Here is a 12,596-nt window from a genome sequence, read left to right as displayed (position 1 = left end):
TTACACCTATAGTATCTGTTGGTATCTGTAGTATTTGAAAAATATCTGTTATACAACAGATACTTGAGAACGAAAAAACAAATAAAGTTCTCACTCATTCATATACAACACAGAACTGTTTCTAACAGTTATGTTATTGTGAGTATACACAACCCAAACAATATCATAACTGTTACACTCATTCCAACATTTATATCATATCATATCTGTTATGTATATGATATATCTGTTTTGTTGATACAAACAGTTATACCATTGCACGTGTTTAGTTCATTTACTTAACCCAGATATGCCCAGCGTCCTATATATAGGACACACAAAATTCTTGGTAATTTGATATGTTATGTTTATCAAAGTACCGTTTATTTTGGTGATATATTCAGTACACATCTGTAGCTCTTGGGATATTATGCGATTCCATTATTTTGAGCTACTATTTTTGAGTTTTGAGGCCTAGTTCATCGAAGTTGCCACCTATCGCTTAGTTTTTACAATGATTTGCGTTATGACCGATTAATTATTGGGTAGTTTTATAACGAAAACATACAAGATGTGGAGCCTACTACGAAAAAACGTTAACTAGATGCCGAAAAGGTGTCTTTGGACTATATGTCAAATGTTTTGTGTCCCATAACTCCCAGTTATAAGATAAACCCCTGTGTCCAAAAGTGGCCTCAAAAACCACTTTTTTCAAAAAATTTTTAAAAAACATATAAACATACTGTTTTTATTTCACATTTGCTTCTAAAATAATATAAAAATACTTTTAAAATGATCACGATCAAGCAATGGGCATATCTGGGTTAATTAATTTTTTTAAAAATTTCTACCTCACGACTTTGAGAAATAAATAAGCAATAAAAAAATTTCCCATAAAATCTCTACAAAAGTTTACGTTTTTGTTCAATTACTATCCCCGAGAGAACAATCTTTTGCATGATAATGCAACAAAACATATTTGCCTAACAATAGAATTGAACAATAAAAAAAGATATTTTATAATAATAGAATAATAAAAATAGCCCACAACAATGTAAACAAATAAATTATGTCACGAAATGGCAGTCAGTCAGCCACTTAGTCAGTCAGTTGGTCGTCGGATTGCTAATGATGATTATTTTTTTGTTGTCATTTAACAGCTCAACAAATTTCAAACTCTCAACTCAACAGCAGAGATCTACAAATAAGCGGAAGTTGAAAAAATATTTAGTTTTTTTGCTCTGCAAATATTACCTCATTTGTTTGAGTGAAAAAAAAAGCAGCAGCTTAGGTCGATCGTGATATTTATCTTGTGATCATTTTTTGTTTATTAATAAAACAAGTTTTTTGTTTGAAGCATTTGCTAATTGCTAATTTTGCAGCAGCAGGCCACTTCATGATTTCTCAAAATATTATTGACCAAAAAACCAAAAACAAAAACAAACTAATATGACAATTTTTCCTTAGGTTTGATAGTTTTCATTAGTGCCACTTAGTTAGGAAATATTAACAATTGCTTTCTATGGCCATTTTATGTAACAATTTTTTTATTAATCAAACTATTCCTCATATCTCGTAAAGTATGAACATTCCCCGGAAAACTATGTAGCCTTGTGAGGAACATAATAACAAGAACTATCTATGGTAAACCTCAAACCGATCTAAAGAATATTACTAAACAACATGGTAGTGATAAAAGAAAAACATTTCCGAAAATGTCAAGACTCATATCTCCCCCGGAAAATATCAGGGCAATCATGAATAATTCCCTCGGAATTTTCCGTAGGAAAATAATTTTGAAAAGTGAAATTCTTTAAAAAATCAATGTTGAAAACTGCTAGAATCACTTAATTATGGAATGTTCTCGCCGAATCGACAAAAATACTCCCTTTTTGGACATAAATTTTGAAATTAAAAATTGGTGAAAGGGAACAAATTCCGCACGGAATTTTTATTCATGATTGCCCTGTATATGTCTTTGTGATCAGCATAACGAAGACTGACTATGGCAAAAAATTCAAACCGACCCCAAGGGGTCACACTAAATATGATACCTTCCCACAAATGCCTTAAAACTCGCCCTGATAACTTTCAAAACTTCTGTTAAAGAATTTTTCATGTTTGGACCAACAATCGTTGGCCATAACAAACACGGATTTTTAACAGATTTTTTGGGACCAAAATTTGTAGGATATTAAGAAGATCGTACGTTTTTTTCTTCCTGAATTGTATTTATTGATCTTTGTGTTAACAAAGCAAACTGATCTGACAATAGCCACAACAAAGACCCAAACATTTCGAACAGAAGGTCAAAACCACACTTTTATGACGCAATGAAATGAATGCCAAAACTATTCTAGAGTAGAAGCATACCTAGCTACCCACTGAGAGACGGACGCTATGGCACGAGAAATAACATAAAAAGTGTACTTGGAAAGACGGCTGGTTGGCTGATGTATGGTGTTGCGGTAATAATATACAATGTCTAATCTTCACACATCCATTGGGGGTCGAGTAGAGTGTAGAAGCAGCAAAACACCACCACCACCACTATTTGGAACTGGGCAATGTACACCACACACGTATACGTAGTATGTTATTACCTGCTTGACCGGAACATGCCGCATGGAGTGTCCCCGTCCGTCGTCCATAAGTTTATTTACATTTTCACAAATTCTAATTCGTTAAACAAAATAATCAGCGTTCTTTTTCGTTTGTTTGTTTATTAAACGCAATGGATAGTTCTTCCAACTTACTTACCCTAAGTAGCCATCTCATCATCATAGTCATGGGCGATAAGGCGTTTCCCTTTTTTCCATTAAATAAATATTCCTATACCTGCGGTGCAATACTGACCCGCATAAATTTTCCAAATGGATTTTTTTCTTTCTTTGGTTGTTTTTGTAATTACGAAATTCATGGTCAATGATGTTGTTGTTGTATTTGTTCTTTTTTGTTTGGCATTTTTATGATTGTGCGATTATAAGAATGTATGGATGGATTTGTTAAGTACTTGGGAATTTTTTCAGTGATGGATATTTTCAAAAAAATTTATCAGCAATTTATAATATTTTTATTTGAAAAGTAATTTTTCTTTGGGAAAAACCTTCGCTTAGAAACAATATTTGTTTTGTAAAAGAAAATTGTTTATGGGAATTTTCTAATAAAATTTTAAGGGGCCATTGACTTGTGTTATCTTTTCAATGATGGATGAAAATTTGTTCATGACCCGACTTATATAAATACTTATATGAGATAACCAAATATGGTCCTTCAACTGGAGCGCATTTTATTTGGGGTACAAATAAAGAAGTGTTGTTGATATTTTATGGCACAATGGGCGGGCGATCTGTGATACGCTATGAAGCGCCAGTGAGGTCTGCAAAGACAAGTACAATGCACAGGAAGAGTATTCAGATTAAACTTAAACTACACTTTAAGCAAAAGTTTTGAAATTTTGTGAGGGAGGCAACCTTGTCTGACATAGAATTTTTTTGGAACTCGATGTACCTTTGGAAGAAATTTTACGAAGCGAAAGTATAGGGCCAAATCGGATAATCAATTCGTAGCTTATAGTGTTTATCAGTTATTTTGAGTGCTAGTTAGCCATTATTTATGGAAGTATGGACTTGCCCCGAAAAAAAGTACTGTCGTAAAAGAGGTCTCGAAAGGAATCTGCTACAAACATGTCAAAATTATTGGAGACATATCCTCAAAACTGCACCTTTGCCAAAAAGATTAAGAATTAAAATTTTATTTGGGATATACCCAAAGGAGAGGACCTATATGCTCCAAATATTACGATGGCGGAGCCGAAATGGATCTTAGAACTTGATCTATGTTTAGGCAAAATATTATGATGTGCGATATAATCGTTTTATTCGTTCGTACCAGTCAGATAAATCCACTCTAAATTGTCTAAAACCGATTTCGTCCAAACATACATGGGATTTAAACCATTTCGACAAAGCCTATTTTATATCAAAAGACAATCCGATGGTCGCAAAAATTCTACAAAGATCTACTTATGGTCCTTAGACGGCCCAAAGAGTGCTTAAAAGATCTGTTGAAGTTTTTAGAAGGTCATCTGATGGTCATAGAATATCTACTAAAGGCCTTAAAAAAGTCATCCAACAAGTAAAAAAGTATCAGTTGTCTTTGCCGACCGAGATATACCCTCAGCCAATATGAATTGAAACTTTCATCTACGCTCAGATCAAATGTGGATCAATTTTTTTCAAGAGATATTGGGCATATCATTTAAGTTACATTTTTAAATATTCGGGGTAAGTAACGGAAGTTGTGGACAGATATTGCCTATCTTCGAACTGAAACTATGACAAAAAAATGACGAAAGCCAAAATTTTGACCAAATCGGTTGATCAGTTCGTGCGCTCCAGCCACTACATATGGTGCCATAGGGATTTTTAACACCTTTAGGGCTGTTTTCTCAAGAAGTATGGACTTGCCCCTGATGAAACTTGTACCGTCGTATGAGGGCAACGGATAGCAGTTGTTACAACAAAAATCTAAGCGATTTGAGACCAGGTCTTAAAGTGAACATATCCGAAATTTTGTGCGATAGGTACCTGAAGGAGTGGGCAAATATAGTCCATATTCGAACATGATCTATATCTGGTAGATATATTAGGATGTGTAAAGTATGGCCCAAATCATCGGTCACTCCTTTCAGGAGTTGCGTGCGAACAATTTTTCCGAACATTTTTGAATTTTTGTGGGGGAGGTACCTGAAGGAGTGGACCGATATGTCTTATATTCGAACATAAACTATGTTTGGATAAAATATTAGGAAGGCCAAATTTTGGACCAAATCGGTTGATACGTTCGGGAGTTATCTTGCGTTCCAACCACTACACACGCCGTCATAGGGGTTTTTGCACCTTTCAGGCTATTTTCTCAGGAAGTATGTACTTGCCCCTGAAGAAACTTGTACCATCGTAGGGGGGGCAGTAAATACAAGTTGTTACAACAAAAATCAAAGCGAATCGAGAGATGGCCCTAAACTGAACTTTTCCGAAATTTTGTGTGGGAGGTCCATATTGAAACCTTATCTAAGTCTGGTACACATTTCACGATGGGCAAAGTATGGACCAAATCGGTTTCCCCCTTCAAGAGTTATCGTGCGCACAAATTTTCCAAACATTTTCGAACTTTTGTGTGGGAGGTACCGGAAGGAGTGTACCTATATAGCCCATCTTCAAACTTAAACTAAGTTTGGGCAAAATATTACGAAAGCCAAAATTTGAACCGAATCGGTTAATTCGTTCGAGAGTTATCGTGCGCTCCAGCCAGACAGACGGACGGACATTGCTCAATCGACTCCAAATTTTCTGAAACACATTTGGTCCAAACATACTTAGGGTCTAAAACCATTATTTCGATGAGGCACATTTTGCCCGTATGAAAGTGTATATACCCTCGTTAGCATAAATGCTGAGGGTATAAAAATCTAAGCCGACCCTTAAAAGGCATAATCATGTCATTAAAGATCTCATAAGGCAATATGAATATATTGGCCTAAAGGCCTTAGAGACTTCTCGAAAATGGCTTAGACAACCCTAGAAAGGGGTTAAGGGATCTTTAAATGAAATACAAACGTCGTTATAAACTTCTTAAAGACTTTCTAAAGAACTTGGATCATCTTTATACATCGGCAAGTGCACATTCGTACACTTAGAGAAGACTGGCCACAGATGGCACCCGGTGTCTGGATGCAGATTTCCCGGGATAATCTGGCACGCAATCTCATAACAAATAATCTGCGCCCTACTAGTCTTAGACAATCCTATAATGGCCTTAGAATACCATTTAATACCTCGGAAAGCAATTTGAAGGTCCAAAGGACCTTATAAGGTACTAAGAATATCTTATAAGACTATCTAAAGCTAAAAGAGATACACTTAAATATCTTAGAAGACCCTGGAGAGAGTTTAGGGGATATTTTAAGGGTATCAAAATAACATATAATGACCCGGAAAGACCTTAAAAACTCCTTGTAAAACCTTATAAAGATGCTATAATCTATACAAGACCTCCTAAAGGTATGTACGCACCTTCACATCACAGAAGCAATACTAAAGGCCCTTCTACAAATCTTAGAAGAACAATCAAGAAAGCTCTTAGAAGTTGTACTAGTTTCCTGAAGGCCTCTAAAGACATTTAAAGACCTTACAGGACATTCTAAAAGTCTCACAGTCTCCTATAACCCTTCAACTTGTGCTATTTAAATTAAACACTACAAATCTCTAAATCCAATTCCTTTAAATGAAATTGCATTTTATTTTCCTGCAAGTCAAACAATTTTAATTTCCGGTAAACTTGTTGACTTGTTGAGAAGTGTGTTTCAAGTTCTTATCAATCCCTTTAAAGTGGGAGGTCAATAATCTTACGAGCACACAGCTCCATGAATAAACAAAGTTTATGAAAATAAAAAATTTCGAAAAAAAAGGAAGCAAAAAACATCCCAGTTTATGAATGTTTCTTTCTGTTCAACAAATGCTGCAAGGCAAAAACCATGATAAAGGCCACCATTGCCACCACACATATAATGCGATGAGGATGATGTTGGTTGGTGACAAATCTAAAAGTGAGGAAATAAGGTGTGGGCTGGTTGGCTGGGAGATGTCGGCGACGACGATAACGACACCACCACCAGTTGGAAACTATGTGAAATTCACATACGAATGATGACTGACTCTTGGGAGCTGGCAACTTGTACGCACTCATTGCCCGGGCAAATAACAAAGTACACACACACCACACATTTGCTCACTTCATGTTGCAAAATTTTAAGTTGAAAAATGTTTTCGAGCAACATAAACTTGACGCACCCTTTCTGGGGTGTGTTGAACATAATTCTGAAATATAGTTCTTGGAAGGACATTTTTTTCTAGTAACATCATAACATATTTGAAACTTCCCCAGAAATTCCCTCTCTACATTTTCAACAGGGAGGACTATAAAAAACAAGGCTTATCCTCAAGGAGGAGCAAGTTGAGTTTAGGCGCTAAGGTAAGGGAACATTTTCTTAAAACGCAAGTTTTCTCTAAATAGCTGGCTTTCGGCCGGGAAGACTTTTTCGTATGGACAGGTCCTAATTTCGGGCCCCGGGAACTAAATATCATGTAAATTGTAAATTTTTCTCTAAGTAGCCGGTCTTTAACAAAGGAATTTTCGGAAATTCAGAGGTACAAAAAAATTATATATTGGAGCAAGGCACTTGGATCCATCTACCCTTTAAAAAACACCTTAAAACTAAGCGATATCTGCAGAATCTTTCAAGCAAGGATATTATCTATATTTAATGGTTGGTTAAAGGACTTGAGCCATGCTCCAAAGTACCCGTAACTTCGAGTATCTGGCCCTCGAACTCGCAACATAGAACCTGCTCCCTACTCAACTTTGGCAAGATGAGAGAAGAGTGCTGTTGACTGCTGCATGCAGATTATGTGAAGATACAAAGGGGATTGACAAGATCGACCATCTATTTTACCTCTGTTGAAGACAAAAAGACTCCGTCTTATAAGAGACATTGATAGCACCACAATCCTTTAATGACTTCTCGTGGCTTCGCGTGTTTTCCTTGGGCATAAGAATTACTACTCCCTTATATTTCATCTGTAACATAATAATTTACCATACCCAGTAGGAACACAAGGAATGAAAGCTCTCTGAGTGGAGTGACAGCCGTTTCGGTGACTGCGCATCCTTAAAACTAACCTAAGGACAATGTCGTTGAGTTTAGAACTATTTATAGCGTCGTTCATAACTCCTTAACTCCCCTTGTCGGCTATTAAAGATACAAAAGATATAAATTTTAGGGTTGCCACTAGAATTGATAAAAAAATCTTACCACAGATAGAGCCTCCTATACTGATCACAACGAGGTAGGTTCTTTTAATAAGAGGAAAACGCATACATTCCGAAATAGTAGAAATTCTGAAAATGTATCTACAAGTAGAAACCAAGACCATCCCAACTGTATGTATTCTTTATCTTTAAATCAAGTTTTTTTCAGATAGTCTTCGTATAGGACTCTAAGCCAGGGACAAGCTTCTTTGCTTAGATCGTATAGTGAGGGCGCCCACTGAGTTGTTTTTGCATTTGCTTCTCTCTCACGTACAGTGTAAATGAATGAAAACAAACAAAAACATAATGTGGTTGTTGCTTTTTTCACTCATACGTTCATACATGTCTTCGCTTTGGATGTATTTCTGTGGTCGTCGCTGCTCTAAGCTATTAACAGATAGCAAACAAGCTACGTCCACAAAATCTCCTTTCTCTAAAATTAAATATTAATTATTTAAATTAGCTCTGAACAGCATCGAAAGAAAAAGGTATAAACAAAACCTCACGTATTTTCCTGTTCATTCTCATCTGTCGTGGCGAAATATTTTCAGCAACTCGGATTTAAATGCGCATCAAAGGTTGTCGGACATCAACCTTATGCTGGCAGTTAAAACTTGCACCTATAGTTATGTTAAAACCTGTCTAAGCATGAAGAATTAGCTTCGCTTTATGATATTCTTTTTTCATTTAAAGCCTCTTGGGTACTAAAATGCTCTTCAAATTTTAGACGACCAAAATCTCGGAAAGTTGTCGATTCCCCCTTATAATGTACATATCCTTGTGATCAGCTTAGGCCGCCATCAGACCATCTGCTTTTTCACATGTATGACATCAGCTGTTCTGTATATTAGTATACCCAAAGTGATAACATACATGTGAAAAAGCAGATAGTCTGATGGCGGCCTTAACAAAATCTACTAGTGGTAAAAATTTGAAAACGATCCAAGAGAAGCTTGAACATTACACCTAAGCCGAAATGTTCTCTACAAATAAACCCATATTAATATTAGTTGTTTTTTTTAATTAACTTAAACACTTACCAAAACTGCACTTTCTCGTACCACCTGTGAGACCGTCTCACGCAGCTGAGCAGCCATTCCCGGCTTGTTTAAAGCACGGGTAAATTTACGTTCTGTCATTGTTCAAGGCAACACGGCGAAGGTTCCTTCTTTTGCTTTCTTCTTAATGTTTTTAACACTTCACCTTCCTGTTCGTGTTTTTTTTTTTATTATTGTTGTTGATTAATCAAAATTTTTATGGATATTTTTCATATATTTTCAACTATTTCTGCTAATTTATTATTTTTGACGGCATGAAACCAGATTTAATGTAGGGAGAACAAAATAAAAACAATGAATTAATTTGGTGAGAGATATTTTTATAAGGGAGAGATTTTAATTGAAAAGGGAGAGAGCGACAGTTACAGAGATGGGGATATATTCAAAACAGAGACAAGATGCCCCAACAACTGGTTTATTGTTATTGTATAGAATTTGTTGTGTTTTGCTAATTGTCGTTGTTGTTGTTGCTGTGTGTAGTAGTTATTTTTGGATTGTTGTTGCAAAAATTTAGTATTTTTTGCCGCTGGTTTGTTTTGTTATGGCTTGCTTGATTGGAGTAGTTGGTGGAGCTCAGTTTGGATGGAGTACAAGAAAGTGAGAGAAGTACACAAAAAACGCGTTAATGCCACCACACCACAGATAGGCAGATAGTTGTTGTTGTTGATGATGACGTGATGAGTAATCCTTGTTGTTGTATGAATGCTTCTTCTTGTTGCTGTGTTATGTGGCAGGTTTAAGTTTCGGTTTGCATCTGCTTGGTCACTTCACTTTAAGGTTTTATGTTTGTTTAACTTCCTTTTCATTCTTATTCCTTAGCGGCTTTTTTTGCCAACATGAACTACACACACATACATTTATAATGTTATACACACAGTAATTAATTCATGAAATTACTTTTTTTCTTTGCTTAATTCTTTAATTTATTTTAATTAAGCACGCAAATATACTTTGTTATTTGTTGATATTTTTTACACCTACACAACTGAGGAAGCAATTGGAGGCGCACACACCACATTACAAATACAAATATTCATTCTATGTCCATTTCTTCCAGGCACATAATTGTTTGCACACCATTCAAATTTAAATACATTTTTGCCACTTCCTCCAATCTGCTATTTATTTTTGCGTGGTGTATTGCATGTTTATATAGCAATATGTTTTGTTAAAATTTCACACAGCAAAATTCATTACATTCGCATTTTTTTTTTTTTTTTTGCAAGATGATGCTTATCTCACAAAAAAGAATACACAGTATCACAACAAATCATATACCCAAATACAATTTATTCATATTTTTGTTTGGTATATAGTACACAAAATTATGAATGAAGCAAATCAAGAAAAAAATAATGCAAATATTTGAAACGCATCAGACAAATACAATATACACGTAACAAAGAGTAAACAATCGCCAAATATAAACAAAATATATTCTTCATATTTTCAACAATTTTGCATACATATTCTGTTTTTTTTTTCTATTCACTTTTTCCACAATAATTTCACAGAAAGCGCGAAAACGCCGACAACTTTTCAGAACAATTTTCTCAATGTTTTCGTCGAACGCGTCGAATAGACTGGCCTCTCATCATTGCTTGCTTGAATTTGACAATTTGAATGTTTTGCTACTACAACTACACAACTGTGAGCTGATAAAGACAAATACCGGTTACGAATTTGTTGCGTTGCCAACTTTAAAGTAGTAAGTAATCGAAATTCAAAAAAAGGCTGACTTCATAGAATGCATTTTTTACATTGCAGATATTGACAAAATCGTAAAAAGACGAATCAAATATTGGAAACACTGACGTTGCCAAAAAAGAGGGCTGACTTCATAAACGCAGTTTTTACATTGCAGATATTGACACAGTCGTAAAAAGACGAATCAAAAATGATTGGCAACACCGACGTTGTCAAAAAAAAAGACAGTCATTTTGCTGCATTTTATGAACGCACACATTGCTTTACCATGTTTACTTTTTGTAAACTTCGGTTTTAACAATGAATGAAATATTTGGGTTATTATTGAATAGCACTTTCGAATTGAGTGCCACTAATCTTGATTCAAATCGTACATTTATAAACAAATATAATAATAAAGGAGGCGTCGCCGTAAATTAGCATGCTTAAGGGTACTTTACACGGTATGTTTTTTACATATGAGTTGTCACTTCTCCCATGCAAAATGTATGTGCAAATTGACAGCTCATATGTAAAAGACATATCGTGTGAAGTACCCATTACGGAACATTTTATTTATTCGTCTTTGCTAAATAGAATTGTTGGGTGTTGTATTATTGATTAAGCTTTTAGACCTTTAATATTTTAAGCAAATAAAACTAAGTTTTTTTTTTGTTTTTTTTTTATTCCCGACGTTTCGTCGCTGTTTTGGCGACTTCCTCTGGGGAATTCGTCTATTTAAATAAAATAAATTTTATTTTTGTCAATTACTTCAATTCATTTCACAATAATAAACAGCCTTAAACTTACAATACAATATCAGAGGTGTTTTACATTAAAATTAATAAATATAAAAACGCCTTGAATTGATATCACCCACTTTTTACTTGATGGCAAACTGATGTTGTCGGTATCTTCTTTTAGATTCATTTGGCCTGTTCCTTTACTTTTGAAAGTGGTAAAACCGGCAAAAGTAGGAAAAGTTGTAATCTGCTTCCATATGAATTGTATGGTGTCTGAAGTAAAGGAACGCTTTTCGAGTAAAAAGTTGTAAAACTTGAAGATTCTTGCACGTAAAGGAACAGAGCTATTGTTTTCTCAATGTTTTGTTTTACAGCTATACCTAATTTAAGTCGTGACGTACAAAAATATTCACCTACCTACCACAACAACGGTCTCCGAGCGTCCGTATTACCCAAATACGTTGAATCCGAAATCCCATTTCAAACACAAAATCCGCGACCAAAACTTATTTAACTGTTTTCATTCGTAAAATAAATAAATTTCCCTTGCAATGAATTGTATTTCATGTTTTGTTGGGCTTTTGTTTTCAAAATACAAAACACACACATACATACATACAATAACATATCGTACGTTCTGTCAAAGTTGAAAATGTTCAACTTATAAAAAGTATACGCTCGACGTATTTCGGTAGTTCTCATAAGAATACATGTGTTCTACTTTTTTCACCACACACGCCCTGGGAATACGGTCGTATTTAGGCATAGCAGTTATTCTCAGACTTTCAATCATCAATCTTTTCTTTGTCCCAATTTAGAACGTTTTCAGACGATAAGGTTTGACTGCTCAAAAACGTGGTTTCCGTTTTGACTCTCATTCGTAATTTTCACATCTAGTGTTGCGTTTTTGAAGTCATTTTATACAAGCGTACTTTTTGAACAAAAAGAAGTACGGTTTTACATAAATGTACCAAAAAGGTTTATGTGTGTATTGTATTTGAAAATTAAAAAAGTAATTCTTGTGAATTCCATAAAATTGGGTAAAATGTATGCGTTGTTAAAATTGTTGCCTCATGCGCGCATGCCATGTAAAAAATAATGTAATAATTCTTACCACCTGAAGGTAAGATGATACCTGCGTTACCAGCGTAAATTTTTCAAGAAAGATTTTTATGAAATAGGGAAATACCTTTGTTATTAACAGGTATATAGAAGTCATGTTTTGAAGAACACCTTTATTTGTAAAAAATATGATGAAACA

The 12,596-nt window shown here is 34.8% G+C and overlaps 1 protein-coding gene across 5 annotated transcripts in view; it reads right to left on the bottom strand.

The window, feature by feature from the left end:
- Ziz (dedicator of cytokinesis protein Ziz) overlaps window positions 1–10,515 on the bottom strand; it is a 117,506-nt gene extending 106,991 nt beyond the window's left edge. For 2 of the 5 annotated variants that reach the window (XM_073971386.1, XM_073971390.1), the window contains exons 1-2: window positions 10,373–10,515; window positions 8,889–9,135 (exon numbers count right to left, since the gene is read on the bottom strand). In XM_073971386.1, coding sequence (XP_073827487.1) covers window positions 8,889–8,987 — 99 coding nt within the window. In that variant the 5' untranslated portion in view covers window positions 8,988–9,135; window positions 10,373–10,515. Of the gene's footprint in view, window positions 1–8,888; window positions 9,139–10,293 lie in introns of all 5 variants that reach the window. The other 3 variants (XM_073971387.1, XM_073971389.1, XM_073971391.1) reach the window with 3 other exon arrangements.
- Window positions 10,516–12,596: the final 2,081 nt, after the last annotated feature.

Source organism: Musca autumnalis, unplaced genomic scaffold (genome assembly GCF_047663935.1).
Source record: "Musca autumnalis isolate F117 unplaced genomic scaffold, ASM4766393v1 scaffold_2, whole genome shotgun sequence".
In the NCBI taxonomy this organism is placed as follows: Eukaryota; Metazoa; Arthropoda; class Insecta; order Diptera; family Muscidae; genus Musca; species Musca autumnalis.
Note: the sequence above shows the minus strand (reverse complement) of the source record. Positions and strands in the feature narration are given on the sequence as shown.